This window comes from Anas platyrhynchos, chromosome 13 (assembly GCF_047663525.1).
Source record: "Anas platyrhynchos isolate ZD024472 breed Pekin duck chromosome 13, IASCAAS_PekinDuck_T2T, whole genome shotgun sequence".
Taxonomy (NCBI): domain Eukaryota; kingdom Metazoa; phylum Chordata; class Aves; order Anseriformes; family Anatidae; genus Anas; species Anas platyrhynchos.
The window spans coordinates 9,508,838-9,535,681 of record NC_092599.1 but is presented as its reverse complement, the minus strand read 5'-3'; the positions used below and the strand labels follow the sequence as shown (position 1 = coordinate 9,535,681).

Here is a 26,844-nt window from a genome sequence, read left to right as displayed (position 1 = left end):
CCCCACGGGGGGCTTTGTGAGCACCCAGTGGGCACCCCACCCCTCAGCAGATCCCCACTGCCCGATCCCCACCACCCCCCACCCCCTTCACCCGCCCCGCGTGGTCCCTCCCCGCTCCCCACTCGTGTCCCCGCCCCGCGTGGGCCCCACCCCCTTAAAAAAAAAAACAAACCCGGCGCCGGCCCCTTTAAGGCTCGGGGCGTGGCGCGGCGCCCAGCTCTCGCGGGACTTGCGGGCCGCGCTCTCGCGAGGCCGAGGCTGCGCGCCGATTGGCTGCGGGGGGTTGAATGTAAGATGGCGCCCAGCGAGCTGTGAGGGGCAGAGGCTCGGGGCCGAGGCGGCGGCGGCGGCGCGAGGGCGGCGGGGCCGGGGTGAGGCGGGGCCGGGGGGGGAGCGGGGCGGGGCCCGGGAGCGGCGGGGAGCGAGGGAGGGGAACGGGGAAAGGCAGAAAGGGGGCGGCGGGCCGGGGGGGGAGGGGAGGCGGCGGCGGTTCCGGGGGCGGCGCGGGCCCGGTGCGTGTGTGAGGGGAGGGAAGGGGGAGGGGGGGGGCTGAGGGGGGGGGCGGGCACGCGCGCGGCCTGGTCGCGGGCACGAGCCGGGCGCGCCCCCGCTGCCCGCCCCGCGCCTCGTTGCCGCCGGCCGGGAGCGCGCACCGGAAGGCGCCGCCCCGGCCCCGGCCCCGGCCTCGGTGCGGCCCTCGGCGGCCGCCGTCCCGGTGGAGCCCCCAACATGGCTCCGGGGCGCGGCGCCGCCTCCTCCTCCTCCTCCTCCTCCTCCTCCTGCTCTTCATCATCTTCATCATCTTCATCCTCCTCCCGCCGCCCCCCCGGGGAACAAAGGCGGCCCCGGGGCTCTGGGGGGGCTGCAGCCCCGCTAGGAGGATCCCCCCCCCCTCACCCCATCGCCCTCCCGGGGGCACCGGGCACAGTCACCGCTGCTGCCTTGTTCTCAGCTCTGCCTGCACGGCCCGGGCAGGTGCCGGCTGTCCGGCCCGCTGGGTGGGTTGTTGTGGTATTTTTATTATTTTTTAAGTAAAATTGTCTTTAAACGGCTCAACCGGGCTTAAAAAAAAAAAAAAGGCAAAGGAGCTGGGGATGGAAAGGGCTTCTTTGTTCTGTCTTCTCCAGAACGGTACAAGGCTAAGGGCTCAGGACAAGAGCAGCAGAAACACATGCACCATGGTGACTGGTGAGTCCGGACCTGCTGCGAGTCGGGTGTGTGTGCTCGGTAACCTGCGCCTGAGCTGTGCCCACTAACCGCGTGTGCCCCTGGTCCTCGGACAGGCTCTGGAACGTAGCGCCTGGAAAGCGCGGTCCTGCTGCCCAGGGAAGGATGGCAGCCCTTGGTAGAGGAAAGCTTTCTGCTTGGAGGCTCCTTTTTGGTTTTAAAATCAAGTCTTAAAAACGTGCTGTTGGGGTCTAGTGAGGATGGATGTTTGCTAATGGATTGAGGGAACGCACCCCTCAGTCTGTTTTAGGAGCCTTAAAAGCAGTGACTGCAGCAGCGAGCTGTGTGTTGCAGTACAAAAGCCTGTTGAATGTGCCACTGAGCCTTAAGGGGCTCTTCTGCCAGAAACAGGTGGGTTTAGTTTAAAAAATGTGGCTTCTTGGCGTGGCATTGCTTACCTGAATCTGCACCCAGACCTGGTACCTCTGTAGCCACGCACAGTTCTGTGAAGCAGAGCTCTGAGCAGCTCAGTGCTCGCCGTTAAATATCTCTGAGCAGGGTGATGCACAGATACCTCCCCAGGCTGCTCCGTTCCCTGAGGTGCCTTCAGCTCTCCTCTGCTCCCCGCAGCTGGGGGCTGCAAAGCAAAGCGAGGGGAGGTCCCGCTGCGGGTTTGGAGCAGGAGCAGTGCTGGAAATGCCGCGGGGTGCAGTGGGCTCCAGTCTGTGGCTGGGTTTCCAGAGGTTCAGATGGGCACTGCACTGCTCCAGGTGCTAGTGGCTCTCAGCACAGTAACATCAGATGGATAACAAAGATTTTTCCATGCTAGAAGAGAGCACAAGAGCTTCCTTCTCATGGCGTGTGACAAGCAAGGTTCACCAGACTGGGCTAGCAGGCTTCTGTCTCCCTTGCTTGCTAAAGAGCTGGTTAGGATGAAGCAGCAGAGCTGGGGCAAGGGTTTGCATTTAAGGAATTCGTGCTATTCGTTCTGCTTCCTGGTGGTTAGAGGAGGCAGGTGGTGTGCTGGTGGTGGATCTCCTCGTCTTTGGGCCTGGTGATTGTGTCTCTGGGTTTCTGGTGGCTTCTGGTCTCTGCTGTGCAGGAGCACGGTGTGTGTCTGAGGGGGGCTGGAGTTCTCCAAGTGATGCAGGAGCCTTAGAGGGTGATGTTGGGTGACGTAACTTCAGCTCCGCGGGTTAATGGATAACTGCTGCTGAAAAATCGGCCCTGCTCAGCTCCCCGCTCCTTCCCCTGACAAGATTAACGGAGAGTGAGCAACCTGGGACTCGATTCCCCGAGCCCTTTCAGCACAGCAAGCATGAGTGCGGCAGCGAGCAGGAAGGCAGGACGTGTGCTGAGAGGTGAGCCCGCCAGTTCAGCAGCACCGTGCTGGCACGCTGCCTTCACCGTGAGGATGAGCACCCGGAGTGTTCCCTCCTGGGCTCCCAGCATGGGATCCTCAAGGCTCGTCCCTCAGGAGCTGCGGCTCCTGGTGCCCCTCTGCACGGGCACACACGGTGAATGCCCTCTGAGAGCTTCCCTGTGGGGCTGAGGTCCAACGTGTGAAAGTTCCCAGCAAAAACTTGGAGCAAATTGATGACTCCAGATGCGTTTTCCAGCTTGAGAGGATCTAACGGAGCTCCTTACAATTAGGTGCAAGATTTAAGTGCGCCCGGTCTGGGTCCTGTAGGCAGATGCGTCAGCAAGGTTGTTCCCTGTCTGTGTCACCTTGAACATGCAGTCAGCAATCACCTGGGAAGGGGTTAATTAACAGAGGTACAGGGCCTCTTTGGTGGGGAGAGCTGAGCGTTGAGCTTAGGGATGCCTGGCTTTCTCTTGGGCGGCTCCCAGGGGAGAGCTCCTGAAGGCAGCAGCGAAGTGAACAGTCCATTAGCTCCTGCACAGAGCAGAGTCACCGACAGGCAGGAGACCTGTCTGTGTGCAGCTCTGGGGGGCTTCCCTCTGCTGACTTGTACAGAATTGCTGCGGTTGGTAAGCGAACGCTGTTATCCTGTGCTTTTTACCACTAAACCCCGACGTGCGTTTCCAAAATATTTTCTGTAACGACCCCACGGAGCACCAGCTGCTGTTAATACCTCCAGAAGCCGTACGTTCAGCGCCACTCGTGTGTTCCCCTTACCTTTGCTATTCCTTTTCCGGTGGGCCTGGTTCAATGCACTAGCCATGAACCTCCGTGCAAACAAAAGCTGCTGTGTGCTTAGCCTGGCGTCACGTACTGGTAAGCGCGGTCAGGATCTGCTCCGGCGCTTGCTGGGGTTGGGCCTGGGGAGCACCTGGGCGCCACCGACAGCCTGGGACTTGCTGCGGTTCTCACACAGCCGTGGCAGTGTGTTCAGTCAGGGGGTTCTGTCCTGGTTCCGCTCCATTAAATCGCTGGGAAATGATTTAAAGGGTTCTGCTTTTCCTGCTTGCTCTTGTTAGAACCTCAGCCAAAGCGTGTGCACAGCGGTGGTGTCCTGTTCCCTACCTCTGCACAGCTAGATCCAGTAACTTCTTGTGCTGCTTCACATCTCACAGCCCCCTCAGTAGCTGGTGGTGTTACAGCTTGACTTTATTTACCCTGTATCGGGACTAACGAGTGCCTCAGAAGCAGGCTGTGTGCTTCCTGCAGGAGCCCTTTGTGGGTTTAAACAAGTCAGGGGGAGAAGGATGCTGTCAGCGCGTACCTTAGAGCTTTCTGATGCTCTCAGGTGTAGTCAGCTTTTATTTCTCCCTGGCTCTCACCTGGTTTCCTCCATCCCCATACCCGGCATGGTTCCTGTAACCTCTTCCTATACTAAAAGCACCGTCAAGAACTGGTGCTGCTGCTGCCTGGTTTATTTCTAGAGCTCTGCTTCTCTGTGCCTGTAGTTCCCGCTCCGAGGAACCTCTTGGTTCCAGCACTCTCCTGCTTGCCCTGTCAGAGCGATGGGGCTGTGCTAGCCCTACAAGCAGCGGGTGGATGCTGCGTCTGAGGCTTCCCCTTAGCTGCACGGCCTGGCAGAACCCCCTGCTTGGTTCCCCCTCCTCTGGGACTGCAGAGCAGGGCCAGGGATGTTGGTTTCTGAGCTTCTCTCACTAATACTGCATGCTGCAAATGAGTGAAATACGTGACTTGGGTTAGTCCGTGATGGGATTTTGCTGGTCTGGGTCAAGTGCGGTGCTTGGAGGCGGTACGGGGCGCTGCGCCCTTGGAGACGGGCACCAGTTGTTGGTCAGACTCTGCTGAGGGATAACTCCAGAAGGACGCAGTGGTGCCTAAAACTAAAGCACCTGTCCCAGGGCACCCGGCTGTGCATGTTTGCTGGTGTCCTCTGGCACTCGGGGTGAGAAACAATTTGCTGGAGCTGGGAGCATCCTTGCGCTGGAGGAGTGCCGCAGTTAAGAATTTTCACTTTCTCTTTCCTTTAGGAACCCTCAGGACCTTGCAATATGAATAATTCTCTGGAGAACACCATTTCCTTTGAAGAATACATCCGCGTGAAGGCGCGAACGATCCCCCAGCACAGGATGAAGGAGTTCCTGGACTCCCTTGCTTCCAAGGGGCCGGAAGCCCTGCAGGAGTTTCAGCAGACCGCCACCACCACCATGGTGTATCAGCAGGGTGGCAACTGCATTTACACGGACAGCACAGAGGTGGCTGGGTCTTTGCTCGAACTTGCTTGCCCTGTGACAACCAGTGTCCAGCAGCAAACTCAGCAAGAGCAGCAGATACAGGTTCAGCAACCCCAGCAAGTCCAGGTAAGCACCCTAAATCACCCCCAAGTGTGTGTGTGTGACTTGCTAACCCACGACGCGGTGTGCAGAGCCAGCTGCTGTCTAACCTGAAGCCACGGGCAAGCACTTAAGAAGCAGGACCAATTAACTTTATATAGACCAACGCTATTTCCCTTTCATTGGAGGAATTTGGTAGTAAATTTCTCTCTTGACTGTGCCTCCATTGAGCCCCTCTGTAGGAGGAGTAACATACATAGCAATGCAGTGGTGTAACCTCTTTGAGAAATGGTTGACAGTTCTGGCATGTACACAGCTCCCTGAAGCCGTGCGCGCCGCGTGAAGCAGCTATAAATACCCTTCCCCCTCTGCTGGTCTTACTTTGGTTGGTTAGAGTGGCCCTGGGATCTAACTCTACATTATTATTTTTTTTTAAGTACTCTTTAAACGATTTTACTTGGATATTCTAAAAGTTGTAGTTCTTGACCTGTCTTTTAAACTGGGTGAAAATGTAGCAAAGTCAAGTGATGAACTTGAAAGATGTCTCAAGTGATGAACTTGAAAGACTTCCTGAAAGATGTCTTTCAGGAAGCATACCCTGAAAGATGTGTGCATGTCAGGGAAGATTGCTCAGTTGCACAGTGGAAGGAGTCTTCTACAGCTTTTTTTTTTTTTTTTTTTATAACAGGTCTTAAAGAAATTAGTATTAAGTATTGAATGAGCAAAATCCAGTGCCGGGCAAAAACCATAGAACTTAGAATGACTGGAGTAACTGCCTCGGCCCTCAAACACGTTTCTTGATCAGTTCATAGGTGGCAAGGCATTTACCAAGGTTCCCTAACAATGTCTCCAAGCAGCTGGACTCAGACTGCAGCTCTGGCTCCGATTCGCCTCAGATACAAATCTTTCTGCCTTCTGTAGCATAAAGTTGTGAGCTTTCTTCTTCTGCACCAAATGAGGGTAGGGAGACAAATGGCTGGAGATAAGGTCAGGGAGTTGCCGCAGTGCAGTAGGCTTGTGCTAACAGCTCACTGGGGTGCTCTTCCCCTCCAGTAAAGACAAACTTTCCTCTTTCCCTGGGTAACTTCTCTCCAATTACTCTTTCTGTTGAGTAAATGAATGCTCAACTAGGACTTCGCTAACCTGTTGCCCTACAGTAACTCATGTTGCAAGGCTTTTGAAGAAGAAAAGCCTCTAGTCTCGCAGACAGATGCCTTAGATCTCTGTGTGAGTCTATTAAAACTGGTCAAGGCTGCTTTCGGTTCTGCCAGCCAGCAGATTTTTTGGGAGAAGTCTCATTTTTCAGTTCAGTAGAAGAACTAGTAGGAGAGTCGGGTGGTTTTTTTTTTGGCCTTGAAGATGCTGAAGGCCCCATACCAATTTTACAAGTTAAAAGGAATATTATATATAATTTCCTGCTGCTGCCGCCTCCTTCCAGAACTTCTCAAAGTTCACACTTGACCGTTGCAGGCCTTGTAGTAGCGGCGGTAGGGAGGGAGGTCATATATCAAGCACTCCAGGGGAAAATAAACTCCTGACCTTCTTGGAAATAACTGTAGAGTTGCTGCCAAAAACCTGTTCCTATTTTTTAAACTAAATGGCCTGCACCTTGAGGAGAAAAATACCTAACGAAAGTCAAACTTTCAGAAGCCTCTCCTAAAAAATGCTGTGTACTCTTTCTCCTTTGTTTTTGGTGCGACTCTGCTTTAAAATACCTGCTTTAAAAAAGCTGCTTTAGCATCCATCAGTACAGACCCTAATTAGTGTTTTCACTGCCTAGCGTGTGGCTCGCTGTAGCCTGTTGCCAGTCCCCCAAACACTCTGGTGCACATCTGGCACTAGGTACAGCTGCAGCTTTTGTGCATCACAGCGCACCTGGATTCACATACTTTTTACCAGCTGGATCAGAATGATCTTGAAGGGAACAAATTCACCTTCTTTTTTCCCCAAGAACTGGGTGGAGGAATGCTGTACCCCTTTGTGAGCGTGCTTACTGCTCTGTTTCCCAAGGTTTCTGACCGAGGTGTGATTGTTACACCCCGGATTCAGCGTTCCCTGTTTCCCCACGGTGGCTGTGGCAGCGGTAGCAGCGTGGTGCCTGGGCTGGGGACAGCTTGCCCCTGGGGCGGCGCGCCCCACTCGGCTGCCTCGCTGTGCTGAGCTGCGAGGATTTTCCGTCGCCCTCCCAAGGCTCCAAGATTTTGATCAAACTTATGTCATCCCGCTACTTGACTTGATAATCCGTTTAGGTCTCGCTAATCCAATTGCACATTGGTGGAAGACCCTTCGGATGACGATGCCTGTGGCTGGCGGCGTGACAGCGGGGCTGCAGGCGACTAATAATATCGCGGGTCAGATGACCCCGCGGCTCCGAGTGCCGATGACAACCTTATGATCATAAAGATAGACGGTGCTCAGGTTTCAGCCTCGGTCTTGCTGTGACAAAGACTGTACCTGGCTGCTGCTGGGTTTACTTATCCTGGCAGAATAAAGCTCCTGTTTGAAGGAGAACTTGCCACCTTAGGGTTTTCTTTCCTAAAATGCTCAACAAGCTGGTGACTAACATTTATTTCAAAGCCGAGGGGAAGCAACTGTTCAGTTAGGTTAGGTACTAGTCCATGCTGCAGTGAAGTGTCTTGGAGCTCTTTCCATGGCTGGTATCACAGCAATGCCATTAACCATCTTAAGAAATAATGTGCCAAGTTGTCATACCCTGCTCCCTGCATCCAGGATGTCTGAGAGGGCTGTGTTTTGCTCCAGTTGAGTAAGAGTTTGTCAGCTCTGCCTCTGGTGGGATTGTTCCCAGCTGGTGCTGAGCACTGAGGCCATGGAAGTGATGATACCAGCAAGAGGTGTTAGCGCTGACTTACTGAGCACGGTATTTCTGCAGAGATAGTGAACCTCTTCCTCCTTTCACTTCTCATCTGTGCGTGCAAGAAGATTTAGCTGAAAGAATATCAGAGGAGGGTAAGTGTGTTTGTGTAGGATGTACACGATGCACGCAGGGAAGATCCTCAGTTCTGGCCTTTTTTTAAGACGGTCTGGTGGCAAGGTTGCAAGAGCTTCTTGGGCTGGGGCTGTGGGGAAGACGCTACAGGGGAGCAAGATTGTCAAGCTACGTAGGGGATGATGAAAAGACTGCATAAACCATGAAAGCTGATGCCTTTCTAACTCCTCGGTTCCTTAGGGGTTGGCTGTTCATCTTCTTCTGCCTTCCCCTGATCTGCTCTGTGGCTTCAGACCACTCTAGGAAGCTGGGCAGCATTAATGACATGAGGCAGGAAAAGATGCACTTAAGGAGCTCAGAAGAAAACCTTAGCCCTGGCTCTGTGCAGAAGACATACTTCTTTCACTTTTGATGGATGTGGCTTTCTCTGACAGGAGGCAGGGCTCCTGTTTGCTTATCTTTAAATATAAGCAATATTAGTGTGGCAGCTTGGATTTATTACCATTTGCTGGGTTTGCTGCTTCAGAGAATGGTTGTGATCACGAGGGATGTTTTAAAGATAGCCCGCTTTTGTATATGGAAATAGGTTTCTCTTTAGGAGGGGAAGGTTTTGCTCTCCCTGGTTCACATGTTCCAGCTGTCTCAGGTCTAAGTCCTGCCCCAAAGGACGGTGTGGCAACATAATCCTGGTACGGTCACTGTTCAAACACGCAGACCCAGCGCGGTCTGCGGAATTGTCTTACTGATGTTGATGAATGAGCAGAGGGAAAAAACCTGCAGTGAGAACCTGGTGGTGGTTCGGAGAGGTTGACTTGTACACTCCCCGTAGGCCTTGTTTACTCTGACAGATAGCAAAGCACTTCCTGTAAAGCAGCTGAATAGCAGCTTCACCGTTTCCTGCTACTCAGGGAGCAGGCTCTTCACCTGCTGTGTGCTCGTGTGCGTGCTCTAGGTACTTTCTGATAGAAGGAACCCCTTGTTCCAGTGGTAGGTTTTGGAATCACTTGGGTTTAGGACTCTTGGAGGGCAGTGCATTTTCAGCCTGGTTTCCTGAAATGACATCTAATGATGAATTGATGATTGATCATCAAGTGAAATGAATGATTTCCCGAAATGACACCTTGAAATGACATCTAATGCTTTTGCTTCTCTAGTCTACTACTCTTTGGTCCGACTTCTAGCTGCTTTATGGTAAAAAAAACAAAATGCATTTCTCTTTGTGATCACAGCCTGCTGGGAAGTGATTCTTTCCATGCTGCTGCACCCAAACTCCTGACAACGAGCAGCCTCAGCGCCGTAATGTGGCGTGTTGGGTTATGGTACCAGTATAACCCAGGAATTCCCAGCTTAACACGTCCTCGCCTTAAATCTTCGCTTTAAGGCTGGAGATTGTTCTCTCTGTTGTTCTTGGCTCGCACACTTCAAACATTCCTCTCTGTACAGGGTCTTTTAAAAAGTCAGCCACTGATGCTTTTTAGTGTAATTCTTTGTCCTTTTGTCTCAGATACCAAGCTCCATCAATGGGGCAGTGTAAGATGTGCAGCAGGCAGACCTTCAGTATGGGGTAGGAGCAATCTCTGGTCAGAAACATGATGTCAGCGGTGTGGAGAGCCTCCACTGCTCCTGGAGTCTGCCTTCTTGCTTGTGTCTGGCCTCATTCGTTGGGTGTTTAAAGAAAATAACTGTGTGAGCTCTAAGGCAGCAGCAAGGCATCTAGTTGTGGGGGTCAGGATTTCAGCCTCGGGGAGTATTGTGTGATTTGAGGTCGTGGCTCATCACCTGCTGAAAGTTAGGGAAGTTGACTGTGGCTTTTGGAGGCAGCAGGCTTAGGTTCTAAAGGCAGAAAGGAGAAAATGCTGTCTGGTCTGGTCTGTTCTTAGCCTCTGCCTCTTGCTGATGATACCTCTTGCTTGAACTCATTTCACTGCCTTTGTAGGTGTGCTCATATGCTGATTTTTTTTACTTAAGCAGCAGGCTTTCCAGTCTCACTGCCAACAGCAGAAATGCCCTCTTTACGTTGTGTTACATGAAATCAGTAACAGAAACTCCCATGTAAAATTGTGCCTGTGATGGCGGTGGGGGTGCTTGTAAGGTGTTCTTAGTCAACATTTAGGACAAGAGGGAACGGCCTCCAGTTGCACCGGGGGGTCGTGTGTGTCTTGTTACCTTGCAGGAAATGATATAAAGCCCACAGCATCTGGATTACCGCACGTAGCTGTCAGCAGGAGCCTCTAAAATTCTCCAGTCTTCCTGAGAACAGAATGGGTTCTTAACAGGAGGGGGCTTCAAATCGCTCTGCCACTGGTGCATTTTGCCTTCCCGCTTAGTGCTTACCAGCTCTTAATTGGCTGCAAAGGAATCCCTAACATTTTTTAAAACTCGGTAGAGGTCGCTTTGGGAAGTGGGGTTGAGATTTTGTTTACCTATGCAGCGTAGACCTGAGTGAGCGTGGAGTCTGTTCAAATGTTAGGTTAGCTTGACTGGCTCTAAGCCAGGTAGAAAAGGGTGAGGCAACGTGAGCAGGAAGGCATGGTTTTGGGACTAAATTGCTTCAAACATCACGTGGCCATTGTAGGTGTCACCAGTAAACCTCTACATCCCTCAGGTGGATTTGAGAGGAGAGGTTGAGCGATTCTTCCCCCTTAAGGTATGGCTTTAGGGAAGCCTGGGATGTCGCTTCTAGAACAAGGCAATGCAACAGAGTGTTTGGGGTGAAGTGGGGAAGCCTCTGGGGAGGAGAGGAGAGCAGAGCAGGCCTCAGGGAGTGGAGACATCAGCTTGAGGTTGTCTATTTTCCCTGCACTACAATGAACTGTGTCCGTGAATATTTTGTCCATATTATTCAGCATTGTGTAAGTGCGTGAGCTAGAAAATACAGCTGAATAACTTGGACAATAAATGGAATTAGTAAATGGTTAAAGTTAACTTCTAATTACAGCCTACAAACGCAAATGCTGTAGCCGTGTCCTTTAGCTCCCGACAGATTCCCATGAAACTTGCAATATTTCCTGTGCTAACACCTGCTTGTGTGGTGCTACTATTAACAGTTGGTTTCAAGAGAAGATTTCTCTGCTTTGTGTGGAAAGAGCCAAGCGCTGGTTTCGGCTTACCCGTGGCTCTTACCGCCTGGCACTGGCGAGTGATCCTGCAGCCATCTGGGGCTGGGCTTGAGAGCAGTAAAATCGGTCTTCAGAGCATAGTGAGGATGAGACAAACTCCTGCGTTTTGTAGCAGGAAGCTTCACGTCAGAGTCATGATGTGTGATGTGGTTAATGTGTGGAATGGTGCATCCGAGCAGAGAAGCCTGGAGCACAGAGCTCCGGGGATGGACCATCGGTGCCGATGGCCCCGCGGTCCGGTCACTGGCACTTGCTGGCCCCTAACTGCCGAACTGCTGTCGTTGCAGGTCCAGGTCCAGGTGCAGCAGTCACCGCAGCAGGTCTCCGCCCAGCAGCTCTCTCCGCAGCTCACTGTCCACCAAGCTTCGGAGCAGCCCATACAGGTCCAGGTGCAGATCCAAGGGCAGGGGCAGCAGCAGGCGTCCCAGACAATACAGAGTCAGTCTCTTCAGAGCCCCAGCCCGTCTCAGCTGCAGGCGGCTCAGATCCAAGTGCAGCACATGCAGACTGCCCAGCAGATCCAGGCTGCCGAGATCCAGGAGGAACACATACAGCACCAGCAGATCCAGGCCCAGCTCGTGGCCGGGCAGGCTATTACTGGCGGCCAGCAGATCCAGATCCAGACGGTCGGGGCACTCTCACCTCCTCCTTCTCAGCAGGGCTCCCCGCGAGAGGGGGAGCGGCGGATCAGCACGGCCAGTGTCCTTCAGCCGGTGAAGAAACGCAAGGTGGATATGCCTATCACTGTATCGTATGCGATTTCAGGGCAGCCAGTTGCCACAGTGCTGGCCATCCCTCAGGGCCAGCAGCAAAGCTACGTCTCTTTACGGCCAGACTTGTTAACGGTGGACAGTGCCCACCTGTACAGTGCCACTGGGACCATTACGAGCCCCACTGGAGAGACTTGGACCATCCCCGTTTATTCTGCTCAGCCGCGTGGTGACCTTCAGCAGCAAAACATCACCCACATCGCCATCCCTCAGGAGGCCTACAACGCTGTCCACGTCAGCGGCTCGCCAACGACACTGGCTACCGTGAAGCTGGAAGACGACAAGGATAAGATGGTGGGAAGTACTTCCGTCGTGAAGAACTCCCACGAGGAAGTGGTGCAGACTCTTGCTAATTCGCTCTTTCCAGCGCAGTTTATGAATGGCAACATCCACATTCCAGTGGCAGTGCAGGCTGTGGCAGGGACGTACCAGAACACAGCACAGACAGTGCACATATGGGACCCCCAGCAGCAACAGCAGCAGCCCACACCGCAGGAGCAGGGGCAGCAGCAGCAGCAGCTACAAGTCACCTGCTCGGTAAGTTTAACTTCGGCGTCTCGGTCTGTAACAGCTTGCAGATGTTCTGGGGAGAGGGGATGTGAGCAGCCAGCTGGTGTGTGGGAAGCAGAGGTGGCTGTCCGTGTAGTCTGGGCGTAACAGGTGGCGTTTGACTCCTGATAGATGCAGGGGTGCAGCAATGTTAATGTTGGTACATAATTATAGGGTGCAAAACTGCCCAAAAGAAAGTTCAGTGTTGCTCTTTGTAGTGTAAATTAGTAGATAAATGCTCATGGCTAGCTAGCTTCTTCCTAGCAGGTATCCTCAAGTCTGTGGTTTTCTCCTGACCTGCTCTAGGGGTGGCAGGGGAGAGGCAGGGACCACTGCAGCACAGCAAGCTGCACAAATACTCCAATCACCTAGGCATCAGGTACTTTGTGTTAATGCAGCATGTGGAGTCCACAGCAGATCTGGTGCCCAGGTAAAATGGCAAAATCAGAGCAGCTGTTGGGGCAGGCTCTGTGAATCAGGTGTACCTGGCTGTCACTCCTTGTCCTGCTGCCTGTAAATGCCTGCAGTGCAGGAACACAGTAAGGACCAGTGGCAAGTGAAACATCTCTTTGTCACGCCTGGCAAACATGACAGCCAAATGTGTTGATGCTTTTTGGAAAGGTTTTATTGCGAACTTTAAGCCATAGCTAATTTTAAATTGGGTTTTAAAACTTGAATAATTAGGGCGATTAATGGCCTGTCTTACATGTGCAAACGGATCTAGTTCTTGTATTATCAGAAAGTGCAGGGATTGAGCTGTCAGAGCCTGTTTTTGCTGAATGGAATGAGAGCAAAAATACCCGAGTGTGCTAGCATAAATATTGTTATAAATTCTTTGCAGTTTATAAATACCACCGCTGGCTTTATAAAGATGTGTGTGCCCTCTGCTTCATCAGCAAGCGCTGAGCCGGAGGGGATTGCTTAGGGCAGTCACATCTGATTGTTCCTGAACCGTCTCAACCTCGGTGGGCTACAGCGTCTCTTCCCTGGAGAGGGCTCCCTGCATCTCCGTGTGCCCTCTTTTATAAAGCTGTGCTTTGAGCCACGGCTCATAGGTCTTGTAATGCGTGTGTTGATGTGGTTTTTGAGTGAGGGGCTTTGGTGATTTCAAAGAGCCTTCTGGATCTTTAGTTTTTTCCCGTGTTGGTATATGAGAGATCAGTTTATTGCTTTTGGCTACTTAAACAAACCAAGTTGATAAAACTCCTTGCCTTTCCGCTAAAGAGGATTATTTGGGCTTATTTCTAGGGTATTTTAAGAGCATGAGGTACATTCATAGGATCCTTTCCAAAGCAGGAACTCCATTATTTCCTTGTAAAGCTTCTAGCGCTGTGTATCCCTGCGCATAGCGGCCTGCAGTTCTTGGGTATCGGGCAGGTTTTTGATGACAACTCTGGAATAATCCCCTGCACAGGGAGGCATGGGCTCTTCCTCTGAGGGCAATAAAGCTGCTACAGGTGAGCATCCAGCTTCTGGGTGTTGTGTCTCACAACTGTGACACTAAGAAATTTGCTTCCAGTCTTCTGGCATTGTGCTGCTGGGGGGGGAATAACACCAAGCTTTGCTTCTTGCAGCAGCCCTTCCACGCATCGTTCTCGCTGTGTGATGATCCCTGCTGCAGTGTCAGCTTAACTGCTGCTGACTGGGGCAAGTTTTGCCCTATTGTTGAAGCACACCAGAAGTCACTTCAGAAGCACCTTCCAGGCCTGTGCACTAACCCCAGGCCGTGTGCCTGCTGTCACAGCAGATGAGGGCTATGAGGCCAGGGCAGAGGACAGCCGCTCGGTTGGGCTGGCAGAGGTGGCTGCCTCCCTGCAGCTTTCTGTTGGAGCCCAGTGGAGCAAGGCTCGAGGAGGGTGGAAGCACAGTGCTGGCTCCTACAAAGACAAGGTGCCAGCTCGCCCTTGGACTCCTGGCTTCTCTAAGCCAGAGGCTTGCTTGACAGCTTCAGCTTTATTGCTTTGATAAAAGCCGAAGCCTTTCAGTCAGCCTCCTGCCGCAGCTATGGTGATGGAGGCACTGATATGCACACAGCTACTGGGAGCTGATGTGAAAACAAACCAGCAACAAAAGCGCACGAAACCAGAGGTAGGCAGTCTGTCTGAAAGCTCCGGTCTGAGGCTCTTACTGGCTTTGCCTCTTCAGCTGGTCGGTTGTTTCTTTTTACTGTTGTTCCACTAAGAAAGGTGCAGGCATTCCTAAATCTCTGAACTGCTTTCATCCTGCACTGTGGTACTGCCAGGGCAATTCTGAGTGAAGATCAACAGTATCAAAGGGAAAGTTACTTCGTTGTGGCAAAGCCTTTCTTTTTGGGGTGACTTAAGAAATCGAAAGGAAAAGTGTTCAGATGTAGGAGTTGATATCTCTGTAACAGTCAGGGCTGCCCATGACGGTTTGACTAAGGGCAGTAAAACTTGAGGTTAACCTTGTTAACCAAGGTGACGGTGAGACTTGCTGCGGCAGGGGACTGAGAAGCTGGAGTGAAGAACATTGAGTGAGTGTAGCAGTAGAATTTGTTGTTCCTTTCAGATAAGTGCCACTGATTGCCTGTAAAGTCAGTTTCAGTTTGAGGTAATTCATGGTGACTTAAGGTCCTGTTCCAAAGTAAACTTTTGGAGGTCTGAGGACCTGGCTGGGTCTGTAGCAGGACACGTTGTAGCTGTTCACAGAACAGTAGCTAGTGTGTAGCAGCATTTGGTAGTTGAGAACACCTCATTGCAGTTGGATGGATGTTTTGATACTGGTGTTCTAGCCTATGATTTTATATCTCTTACAAAGTGCTTAATCTTACCGGTTTGTGTCAGTGACAGCAGAGCATGTTTGTTCTGTTTACCTGTTAAATACAGGCTAACGAGAAGAGCCTGCCCCTGATGGGCAAGGGTGGGTGGGATGCCAGCAGTGTACAACAACAAGTGTGCTCAGGGCAGCCCAGGTGCGGGCTGTAGTTGTTCATTTTACTGTTTGAGAGGAGCCCAGAAGTCTGTTTTCGAGAGGACTTCAGCCCTATAAAGATCCTTGCCTTTGAACTAGCTTCTCCGTGGTATTGCAGCAATCCTTGCTGCAGGCTGTTAGGTCTCCTGTGATGTCCTGCAGGACTTCTGACTGCATCAAACATCAAGCTGTGTGGATTTGCTGAAGGGATTTTAGATACGTCCATTTAAACAAAAAAACAATACTCGGAGAGACAAATACTCCTTCTTGAGCAGCAATTCGGGTTAGACAGCAAGGGCTGCATTCCCTGGATGGGTCTTGTTAGAGGGGTGTTACAGAAGGCCGGTATCCTGGGGCTGGGGGTAGCGCTGTGTTTTGTGTTTTTTTGTGTAACTGTTGTGTACTGAAGTGTATATAACCGACCTGTTTTCTGTCACAGGCTCAAACCGTTCAGGTTGCTGAAGTTGAACCACAGCCGCAGCCACAGACTTCACCTGAACTTCTACTTCCAAACTCTCTGAAGCCAGAAGAAGGGCTTGAAGTGTGGAAAAGCTGGGCACAGACCAAGAATGCAGAGCTGGAAAAAGAAGCCCAAAATAGGCTAGCACCTATTGGAAGTATGTGTCGTGACACAGACTTTCCTTCCTTTCAAGTAGGGATTATTCAGTGACTGAAATGTTAAGGTGCTTTTGAGAAGAATGCTAAACAATTTTGTCCCGTCAGTGATTGTTTTCAAGTTTAAACTTTGATTTACTTTGCACTACTAATTATTGCATGATCCAACTGCCACAGGACATGTTCCAAGGGAAATATTATAGGTCTGTGCTGAGCCAACTTGAGCAACTAGTCTGGTGGCTGTAGAAAAGGATATTGTGTGACTGCAATGCAATGTGTGGACAAACAAAATGGCTGTGCATGCCAGCCACGCTGGTAGGGCAGGCGTGGAGTTGCTGTTTTCCTGTTGCTGCAGGGCAGCATTTCATTGTGGACATGGTAAAAGAAGGCGGTCGTCATGCAGCTGGCAGGGCAGAGTCTTCCTCTTGGATTCTTGCCCATTTATCTTTTAGCAGATCTGACAGCCCAAGATCTTGATTTATTTTGGTTTTCTTTATTATACGGAGAGAATGTGGTAGTACTGGGCCTGCCGGCTAGAGTGGCGTTGCTGGAGACACGGGAAATCATTCCTGAAAGGTCAGAAATAATATGGCTTTATGGCTTAAATAATATGGCTTTGTTTTGTTTTCCAGGGCGTCAGCTGCTGAGGTTCCAGGAAGATCTCATCTCTTCAGCTGTGGCTGAGCTGAATTATGGTCTATGCTTAATGACACGAGAAGCTCGAAATGGTGATGGTGAACCCTATGATCCAGATGTGCTCTATTATATCTTCCTGTGTATTCAGAAGGTAGGGGGAGGACAGTTATACGTGCAGCAGTGCTGTGTGTGTTGTCAGAACGTGCAGGGAGAGATTCTATATTTAAAAAAAAAAAAGAGACAGGCTTCTATTGAGCTTCCCAACAATTTCATAACAAAAGAGTCTCTTTGGTTCTTGCATTAAAAATAAATACTAAAATAGTGGTGTAGTTGAAATGTAATACGCAGCAATGTTTTCTTCTCCTGAATTAAGTTTGTGAAGAATTGTTAATAATTGAGTTCAGTATCGTGGTGAGAACAATAAATGCTTTTAGGCTTGGTTTTCTGGGGGAGAGGGGAGCAGAGGAGTGATGTTTGAGAAACCTGTCAATGTCGGCACTTGATCGAGCTGAAGCTTTACAGGCAAGAACTTAGCTTTGTGTGATGTGGGAAGCCTGAGCTGGTAATATTGGTGTGCTTTCTGGAAGAGCTGCAGGAACAGAACTGAACTCTGATAGGAAAATTGTGTCTCTTCATATCTGAAAAAATCTGGAGTACACAGGACAGTTATGTGAAATAACTTCCAATGAACACGTACAAAATAAGAGGTAAAATCCAGCCAGCTTTGCTGTCTAAGATGGTTTTTTCTTCCTGTCTTAGCATTCCCATGATAGTGACTGAGGTTACTTGTCCTGTACGACTGTACAGGATATTATTATTGTGTATTTGACTGTGTTGTGAATCTCTTACAGTATCTCTTTGAAAATGGCCGAGTAGATGACATCTTCTCAGATCTCTACTATATTCGGTTCACTGAGTGGCTGCATGAAGTTCTCAAGGACGTACAACCTCGTGTTTCCCCTCTTGGTAAGAACTTGCCTTTATGAATGTTAAAAGTTTCTGGAGCTTGGAATGTTTAAATGGAACTACAGCTTGAGTGTAGTCTGAACAGAAATCTATGTCCCTAGGATGGATCACGTTGATAGGGAGAAAAATGTTGCACCTACAGTGAATGCTGAGGTTATTGCATGTGTCAGACTCTAGCCCCAGTTGTTGCTGAGGATTATTTGACGATTACTTCTCACCCACGAGAAGGCGGATAGTTGAGATTTTGTACTGTCATGGGGTTGGCTTGCTTGGAAGCCAGCTGATCCTTGATCCGAATCGAGCTTCCTCATCTGAAGCACTAATACATCTTGCCCCTAATAAGTATTGTAGCTCTGGGAGATGATGCAACGCCCTCATGTTGCCATGTAGCCAGATGGATATGGGCTGTGGGACCAACTAAAAATGCATGGTTAGAACCTCGACTGCTGCAATGAAATGCAGCTCATCTCAAACTTGTGTTGATGAGATGATGGCTACAGGGGTGGAGGAGGAGTTTGAAAAGAGACCGATTTTGTGTATAAGCGCTAGCGTAAGAATTGCTTTTTTAGAGAGCAGAAACCTGCTTTCTTAGGACTTCATTCCCTTTGATCTGATTAGGTGTCAGTGAAGAAGCTATTGCTTGTGTTCAGCAAAGTAGCTGATGTTACTGGCTATATAGCTAAGTAGCACCGTGAGTTTTGGAAGCCTTTTGTTTTCACTCTGGCTGTTTGATCTGTGCTTTGTCATTCCACAAGCCCTGGAGTTCATACTGCTGTCTGTTTTTTTATTTATCTGTGTATTTGGAGTATAGTATTTCTCTTCTACACAAAGGAAAAAAATCTGAGAATCAAAGGATTACTCATGTGTCCAAATACATCACTTGGCACTGTGCTGACTGAAGCTGTGCGCAGGGCCAAGAGCTGATTTGTTACACTGGCCTGCCTGCTCTCACATATTATTGGAATAGGAGCATCTGCATTGGAGTTGGGCCATTAATTAAAAGCTGTTTAAGTGCGTATTTATTTCTCTCTGGGTGGGACGTATAGATATATTGCAGGAATATATTCTCTACAACTCGAGGTTGACATATATATAAAATTGTTTGCTATTTAAAAAATACATCTGTGCAGCAATGAATCTGACATCATTAAAGATCTCCTCTTTCCCTTAAAATTTATAGGTTTTCTCATACTTCCAGACTCTAAAATGCTGCCTGTGTTCCTGCTGTAACTGTCTCCTGGCATGACACTGACTTCTGATTCTTGCAGGTTACGTCCTCTCCAGTCATGTAACAGAAGAGATGCTGTGGGAGTGTAAGCAGCTAGGAGCTCACTCCCCTTCCACCTTGCTCACTACACTGATGTTTTTCAATACAAAGTAAGTACTTAGATCTTTGGGATATTTGCAGCATAAAAACTTCAAACACTTTGATGGGGTGGTAGGAAACCGCTGCACTGGATTCGGGCAGCCTCCTGAATTTTGTGTGGTTGCAACAGCCCTCTTGCAACCCCATGAGGCAAAGCAGATGCAGTACAACAAGGAAATGAGCTGACAGAGGGAAGCTGGACTTCTGGCTGTTGCATGCGTTGCTGCTGGAACAGTCTTTAACAGTGTTGATTTGAGCTTCAGCTGGCTCATGAGGAGTAAAGATAGCTACATCACTGTAGCAATTGTATCCTCTGAGTGTCTGGTGTTCTTTTCTTGCTGCTCAGATACTTCCTGTTGAAAACAGTAGACCAGCACATGAAGCTGGCCTTCTCCAAGGTGTTGAGGCAGACCAAGAAGAACCCTTCTAATCCCAAGGATAAAAGCACGAGTATCCGCTATCTGAAGGCTTTTGGCGTACACCAGACGGGCCAGAAAGGTAGTGTCTAGAAGTTTTCTTTGGGAATATTTACTTACTGGGCCTGAGGAGACCTGGAGATGTCTGCAGGTAGGGCCACGAGAACCCAAGGCTCTGCTAATTATTATCAGTAGCCTAACAGAGTGAGTTTTCTGTGTGTTCTCTCTGAGAGAGCGTAGTACCTTCTGATAATAAGTATCTTCTGGGGACACAACTTACCTGAGGAATATAGGATTCATCAAGAGCTCAGGGTAACTTTTTTCTTCTGTTTCTTATGGGCAAAGGGACAACTGGGTGTAAGTGCTTATGAACAGGGAGAGAAGCATCTTTGGGAGGACTTCGCTTATTCAAAGTGCTTGATGCAAGTGAGCCCATGTAGAATTCCTACGTAAACGAGGTCTGCCCTCCTAAAAGCATGCAGCCAGGATTTGGCTCAGGCATCTTATTCTCTGTAGTGAGATTTCTGTCACTTGGGGCACAGGTAGAGATGGAAAGATGGGTGTGGGTGGGTTGCGTTGTTCAGCAGGCCTGGGAACAGAGCAAGCTCTCCATATAACGCTCGGAGTACTCGGAACCAGGCGGTTTTGCCCTGGAACAGCCATATGTCTCTTATCAGTTACATTATCAGTTACAGCACGGTGACGAGATGCTTCAGAGTGCTGAAGCTCTGTGGCATTGCTCAGTTTGTTGTGCTTCTCACACAGTGTGTCTGACAGATGTGGGGGGGTTGGTCTGTAGTTACAGATGACATGTATGCGGAGCAGACTGAGAATCCAGAGAACCCCCTGAGGTGTCCGATAAAGCTGTATGACTTCTACCTCTTCAAATGGTGAGAGCCCCTGTTCCACATGTACCACTGCTTGTCTTCTGTGGCTGTGTTGAACTGCGTCTTGTAGCTGGCCTAGTTTTTAGGGCAGCATCTTACTGCTGGCACAGTTTCTGCATTTGCATAGATTTACGTAGCTGGGGAGGGGCATTGATATGAGAGGGTGGAATTTTACGATGTTGTCACCTAACTTAACATAGAACTTCTGTGGTATTTAAAGAGACAAATCCTGACCTGTGAACTGGCTGATTTTAATTTCATACTCACTCTGAAGGTTTGTTGCATTGGCATGAGCTCGCTGTTCTGCCTGTGACTTGCAAACAAGTGATCTGAAAGCATCCGCTACTTGAGATGAGGGTCCCGTTCAAATTGGCTTCTGAACAAAAATGAGGACTGGAAATTGGAGGGAGGCACAGAGGACTCACCTCCAAATTATGATGATTCTGATAGCTAAAGTACGTGTTCCTCTTCATGGATTGCTCTGCAGCTAGCCTAGATGTCAAAAATAACCGATTTTTGCTCCACTCTGAAAGACCTTTAAGGCCAAGTGTTTGTTCTATTTCCTGGTGTGAAATAAAGATTACTTCCTTGTAGTTGTCACCATGACTTTTTAAGCTTGGCATGGCCTAAAAACTTTGGGACCGCTGTTGTATCTAGGAGTAACTCCATGCCTTCAGACCAAGTACCTTCATGTCTCGTCAGCCAGATGTCCCCTGTCAGGATTTGTGGAGCCTGGGATGAGGACAGTGGTGGTTTCTCCCTCCCAGGACATTCCGTTAGCCTGGTTATTTCTGATCTTCCTCACGCAGCCCCCAGAGTGTGAAAGGCCGGAATGACACGTTTTACTTGACTCCGGAGCCAGTGGTGGCCCCCAACAGCCCGATCTGGTATTCCATCCAGCCGATCAGCAGAGAGCAGATGGAGCAGATGCTCACCCGGATCCTGGTGATACGAGAGATTCAGGAAGCTCTTGCCGTGGCTAATGCCAGCACCATGCACTAAGGCATCCTTCTTGGCTCAGAAGGGGTGGGGTGGGGTGACGGGGGAGGGACAAGCAAAGATAAATTGTACAGACTTTTACACTAAAGGAGATGCCTAAGTTTTTGGTTTTTTATTGGTGTAGTTATGAAGCCCTTTTAGGCTTCTTCTCTTTAAAAGAATCTAAAGGAAAACCTACCCATTGTGTATCCTACCCAACACATCAAACTGTTGGAACCATTGGAGGCTGCATATCCCCTGCAAGCTGGGAGCTGTGGAAAGCTGCTGGTTGACTCTGTTTTTTTTTATGATGTAGAAAATATGAACTACAGAATTGGCCTGGATGACTGGGGCCTCTGTCTCCTTGGAGCACGTGCAGCCTAGAGGGCACAGAATGATGGATGGACCTGCTCAGCCAGTGGAAGAGAGGCAGGCATCTTTTCTTGTGCTTGGACGTTAATTTGCTGTTATCTTGGAAGGAAGAGGAGAGAGTGAACTACAATTGTCATTTATACAAAGAAAAAAAAAAAAACAAACAAACAACGATTTCTATTCAGACCTTTAAGTGACATTTTTAGATGTTAAAAGTACAAACTTTACCACACTCTTCTTTTTTGGCCTAACGTTGAGGCCTTAAACCTTGAGGCTCCTGTGCCTGATGGAATTCTTGTAACATACACTTGTGTATCATATAAAGATACCACCCTGTTTCTCTTATGTATTCTTACTCTAGTTGTTTATTAAGAATGACGAGCACGTCTTTTCAACATGCCATTGAACAATGTGTCTTTATTTGGGGAAGAGTGAGCTGTGAGGGTGGGGGGGTCATTATACAAAGATCAGTATGCAAACCGGTTGTTTTCATCCCTGTTTGTGCTTTCCAGCTTGAGTCTGCTGGACTTCTTTCACCCCGACAAATTAGGAAGGTAGAAGGGGATTAACTTCTATTGAAGGTCCTGGCTGCTTGCTGATGGAAGCGCAGTGTCAGGCTAGGAACGTGGGATCTGTGAGACCAGCTCAGACCGTCAGTCTGTCCTAATGTTCCGTAGCCAGCCTGTGAGGCTTCACTCCTAGGCAAATCCCCCTCTCCCCGCCTTTACAAGCACGCCATACCGACCGCATGGTGGAGGGGTGTTGGAGAGAAAAGGGCCTTCCAGGAGCAGCACGTGTGCTGCTGTGTAACAGCTTTTTCAGAGTTTAATACAGCTGTGTAGCTTCTGGCATCATTCATGATCATAAACCCCAACCCTGTAGCCTTGCCTTCCTGCATCTTAAGTGGTTGCTCTGTTCTATATTATTAACAAATAGTCTGCTCTTTTGAAGCCAGCGGGTAGCCAACCGTGCTTGAAATGGGAGATCACTCTAGCCAGGCTTGTTATTTGTGCCACAAGCTTCTTGGATGTGGAGAGGTGACTCTGCTTCTAGAACTTGTCTTCCTTGCTTTTCCATCTCATGTCCCTTCCCCGTTCCGAAATATATAGGCATATACTTCAATATATATATATTACAGTAAAAGAACTCGTGTACAAGCAAGCAAATTTCTGAAGCTTCTGTTGGCCACCACCTGTCTGTATTGAGGAGGAAGGTTTGCCCTCTCTGTTGGGTGTGCACAGGGTAAATCTGCACGTAGGATGAGGATAGGCATAACGTCGTCTGCTTCCGTGCTCCCGATCCTGGTAGAGGTGTGTGGGCCTAGAGAGGCTTCAAGCCTCTGACGCTTCGTGTTGACAGTGGTATTCCTGAGAAAGCAGACGTGCTTGAGTTGGTTGCGAGTACGATTAGTTTGTTCCCTGTGTAGGACTCTGTGCCTAAACAGGCGCAGAGAGGTGAGGTAGCAGCTCGCTGTTACTTACAGTACCTGCACTCTAAAGTAGACTTGTAGCTTAGTTTCCCACCTCAGAGTTATGCAGGGGGAAAGTAGCATTGGGTTGGTGCCCAGGTGCCAGTGGGTACGTTGGGACGATGGTGCCTGGGCGGTGTCATGCTGGAAACTCACCTTCAGCTAAATTCGGCCATGGGAAGTCAGCTGCTGCCTCCTGGTAGGGAGACTGTCAGGGTTGCTGGTGCCACTTCGGCTGTCGGAAGCCTCTAATCCCTTCACCGTACCTTAGCGACTGAAGTGTCCGTCTGTGGCCCTAACTTAAATATTTGATCAAGGATTTGAGAGAAACTGTAGACTGACCACCTGTGCTCAAGTCCCAGTGTGTGCTCTGCACTACTGCACCTGAAACTAGCTCCGGCATGCCTGCAGTGCTGTGTGAGCCTGCTGCTTTGTCTCCATCAGAAAGGCAGTCACCTGCCAGGTGCTGTGTACAAGTTAAGCGGCTTTGGGAGTCACTTATTCTAAAAATTGCCAGAAGCTGGAATAACTCGATGGAATATTAGGGCAGTTTCAGGTTAGGGTTGAGCAGATATTTCAGCTGAACTTTCCCAAGAAACAGAATTCCACGTTACCTTAAAAAACTCCAGCTGGTGCACTCTCCTTACTACCCTTAATAGCAGGATGATCTAAAATCCTAGCAGGAGACGAGTTCTCCTTGGTCTTGGACTGTACCACTTAGGAGTGGAGGAACTTGGCACGTAGCCGTGGAGATCTCCTAATGATTGGTTTTGTTCTGATAGACTGAATTGTTTCCATTACTTTCTCGTTGTTCAGACCTACATAGGAGATGAGCTTGCTGACTTGGAAGTGGACTGCTGTGCTGTTGTGTACCGTCTCATCAGAACGTCCACTGTGTTAATTTCATTCCCTATTTTTAGAGACAATCGATATACTGTGATTTAAGGATTATTTTTCTGGGCCTGGCTTCTAGTCTGGCTCTCTGGAGCTAGTTTAAAAGGTACAGTATTTCTAGGGTATAAATACTATGTTCTTTGATAGTGAAGAACAGGATCTGCTCCCTTTTAGGGGCTCATAGGAAGATGTGCACAGAGTAGCACAGACGAGTGCTGTGGCTTGGGGTTGCTATCCAAGTTCTGGGAAGTGTTCCCAGTCAAATGTGTAAAATAGCTTTTTAACACTTTCCTATAACCAGCTTGTTTGAATGCTGCTTAAAGGGCATTCCACCTAGGCTCCGAGAGTGCCAAACTGCTAGCTCTTGTATGCGTGTATATATTAAATGAGAACCCTCCGTGCCCTCTGCCTTGTATGAGACAGGCTGAAAATACGTCAATCTTTAAATAACTAAAGCTGAAAAAGTCAAGCTAGAAGACCCTGCATTGTTGGTTTTGAACTATGCCCATCTTGTCTCTGTGGTATGAAAGGAACTGTAGAAAGCAGAGTACGACTATTGTAAAGCACCTCACACTCTGACATTACTCATGTGTTGTCCTCGCTCTTGACACTAATAGCATTGCTTTCTTACAGAAACTTGTAGCCCTTTACACACTTGTCTATGGCACCATTAGATTTTCATTCACTTTCAAGAGTTCAAGCGTTTTCTTTATGTGGTAATGGCTGAAGCAGCAGGCAGTAAACTAGAGTGGTTCTTCGCTCCTGCCTGGAGCGGTGAGTGAAGGGAACAGTCTAGGCGTAGCTTAACAGGACGTTCGTCTGTTGGCTGCTTTACCCCCAGAGATCTCCTGGGTTTCAGGCAGGAGACAAGGTCTGAAGTAGATCTTGCCTTGGGCCAATTAAAAAGACTTGTTATGATCCCTAAATAAGAATCCTCTTCTGCGCTGCTGCTCCTAGGGCAGGAATTAAGAGTCTTGCTCTCAACTGCGTCAGGGCTACCAACTGCTTTGGTGTACTCTGAATGAATTAGGCTATCTTCGGGCCTCCTACACAGTGGTAAGAACAGCTCCAGAAGTGGTAGAAATGAGCCCTCTGAGCATACGTGGGGTGGAGGCCTTCGTAATACTGTAGTTGCTCATCTTCTTGCTGATCTGAGTGCTGCTAGACACTAACTGGCTCTGCACAGTCTAACCAAACTGCATTCTTATCCAATTTTAATAGTGACTTACTTGCGATTAGTGTTTGGGCTCCTAAATCACTGTTAAAGTGGGATATAAACTGTCTTCCACCCTATACGGGACTTCTCTCCCCATCTTCTTGCTGGAGCTGCTCCTCTCAAATACTCCAGGGAACGTACCTTACTCTGTCGTTTCAGCCTGTTCCGTCTCACTGGTGCCAATGCCTATGAAAAACCCTTCTCAACTGCTGGCAGTGCTAACCCGAGCATCTTCCTACCTTAAGAAGCATCTCAAATCTTCTTCCAGAAGTCTCGCTGACATGCTGCCCCAAGTCTCTGCAGCAGTTGCTGTGTCCCCCACCTGTCGGTTCCCTTCCGCTGAGCGGCTGAAGCTCAGCTCTCAGCGCCGCAGTCGCTTTCCCTCTACAACCCTGTGCATAGCAGCAGTTTGCCTGCTTCTCTGTTCTTATTCGAGCTCATCAGGATGGGGAGGCAGATCGAACCCACTTACAGCAGCAATAAACCGTGTCTAGAACTCGAGGGAACTGCAGGAGAGACCAAGGTGGAGGGGATGTCTCAGAAAGGCAGGGTCCAGTTGCAGCCCAGAGCCTCGCTTGATAATGAGTGTGCAGCCTATATGCAAAATACGTCTTGTCTGTCCCTCCCGTGTTGACCCTGATCTAAACAGCACATGTGATTGGCATCCTGCAAAGTGACCTTCAGAACTCTCCAGTAGCTTTGCCCCGTGAGTAACTCACACTACAAATCATTTTAAAGAGATGCACTCAACTATTTTTTTAATTTAATTTTACTCTTATATTCTCTGCTCTTTGTAATCTGCTTGGAAATAAAATGTTTTTCCCTGCAGCCTTTGTTGTAGTCTGTTTGAGAACCATTAAACTTTGCCTGGTGTTTCCTTTGGAACAGAAGCTAACTTGCCTATTTACTGCCGTGCCCGTGCGCTAGCATCGCAGCTGAGATCAGCGTTGAGCCTCCCAGGTAGGGCTAAGAAACCTTGACAGCACTGTCCTTATTTAAAATAAAGGGTTTATAGGCCAGTTAAACTGATCTTGCTCTGGCACAGTGCCTCCACTTCTGCTGATCCCATAGCAGGTAACGCTGACTCGAGTGCGTGTCCTTGCAGGCAGAGTTCTCCTTGGAAGGTGGTGTCTCTGAGCTTGGCCTCCTGGAAGAGCCTCTCGGTGTCCTTGCTGGTTCCTGCAGCAGGGGGTGTGAGCCTAGGCACAGTGTTTGCTACGGAGGACAGTGCGTTTCTTCTAGCTCCATGGCCCTAGCAAACCCCAAATGATGGGAAATGGGGGGCTGGACAGGTGAAAACTCTCAGCTGAGACTTGACCCAGGGATTACCTAAAAGCAGGGTGAGATGCCGTCTTTTATAGGAGGCTGTCAGGGAACCAGAAGTGAAATCCTGGGCAGTTCGGGGCACACCCTAATGACAGGCATTATTAACATGTGGCTGTAGGAAGGAGATGGCATTGATGTTGGCGTTCACAGTAATGGGATCCCTACCAGTCTCTTGGCTTTAGCTTTGAAATGTCACTGATTCCCAACTCAGCAACGGCCTCCTCCTCTTGGTTTCGTGAGGGCCATCGGAACCCACGCTGCTCCTTCCTCGTAGCAAAGGGAGCAGCCCTGCACTTAGACATGCACCTTCCTTTCCTGCTGGAAACAAAGCCGCAGTCTGACCAGAAACATCCGTAACTTCTGGAAGCTGCAGCCTCTGCTCTGAACGGATTACTGCTGGTGAGACCCAATGAGTTTGCTTCTGAGCTCCACAGGAGACCTGAGCAGCCCAGTCTGGTCTGTGCCCTGTGGGTGGGTGACACAAGTAACGTGTTCTTAAGGCTACTT

General features: G+C 49.5%; 1 protein-coding gene across 3 annotated transcripts; it reads left to right on the top strand.

Moving 5' to 3' along the window:
- The first annotated feature begins 246 nt into the window (after positions 1-246).
- QRICH1 (glutamine rich 1) lies at positions 247-21,830 on the top strand. 3 transcript variants are annotated; one of them, XM_072044210.1, is made up of 12 exons: positions 247-371; positions 1,128-1,188; positions 4,579-4,908; positions 11,235-12,254; positions 15,637-15,814; positions 16,445-16,599; positions 17,300-17,414; positions 18,683-18,791; positions 19,127-19,278; positions 19,996-20,086; positions 20,893-21,086; positions 21,378-21,830. In XM_072044210.1, the coding sequence occupies exons 3-11, from the start codon at positions 4,600-4,602 to the stop codon at positions 21,083-21,085; spliced, it is 2,322 nt and encodes a 773-aa protein (XP_071900311.1). In that variant the 5' UTR covers positions 247-371; positions 1,128-1,188; positions 4,579-4,599; the 3' UTR covers position 21,086; positions 21,378-21,830. The 3 variants fall into 3 exon arrangements, with proteins under 3 accessions (XP_071900311.1, XP_071900310.1, XP_071900312.1); XM_072044209.1 differs by lacking the exon at positions 1,128-1,188 and having other exon boundaries at positions 252-371; XM_072044211.1 differs by lacking the exon at positions 1,128-1,188 and having other exon boundaries at positions 254-289.
- The last annotated feature ends 5,014 nt before the right edge of the window (positions 21,831-26,844 follow it).

Excerpts from the sequence above, each read along its gene's own strand:
- QRICH1 (XM_072044210.1), top strand. The coding sequence starts at position 4,600 with ATGAATAATTCTCTGGAGAACACCATTTCCTTTGAAGAATACATCCGC. Across the intron at positions 12,255-15,636 it reads AGCTACAAGTCACCTGCTCG|GCTCAAACCGTTCAGGTTGC; the intron begins GTAAGTTTAACT and ends TTTCTGTCACAG. Across the intron at positions 16,600-17,299 it reads TCTTCCTGTGTATTCAGAAG|TATCTCTTTGAAAATGGCCG; the intron begins GTAGGGGGAGGA and ends AATCTCTTACAG.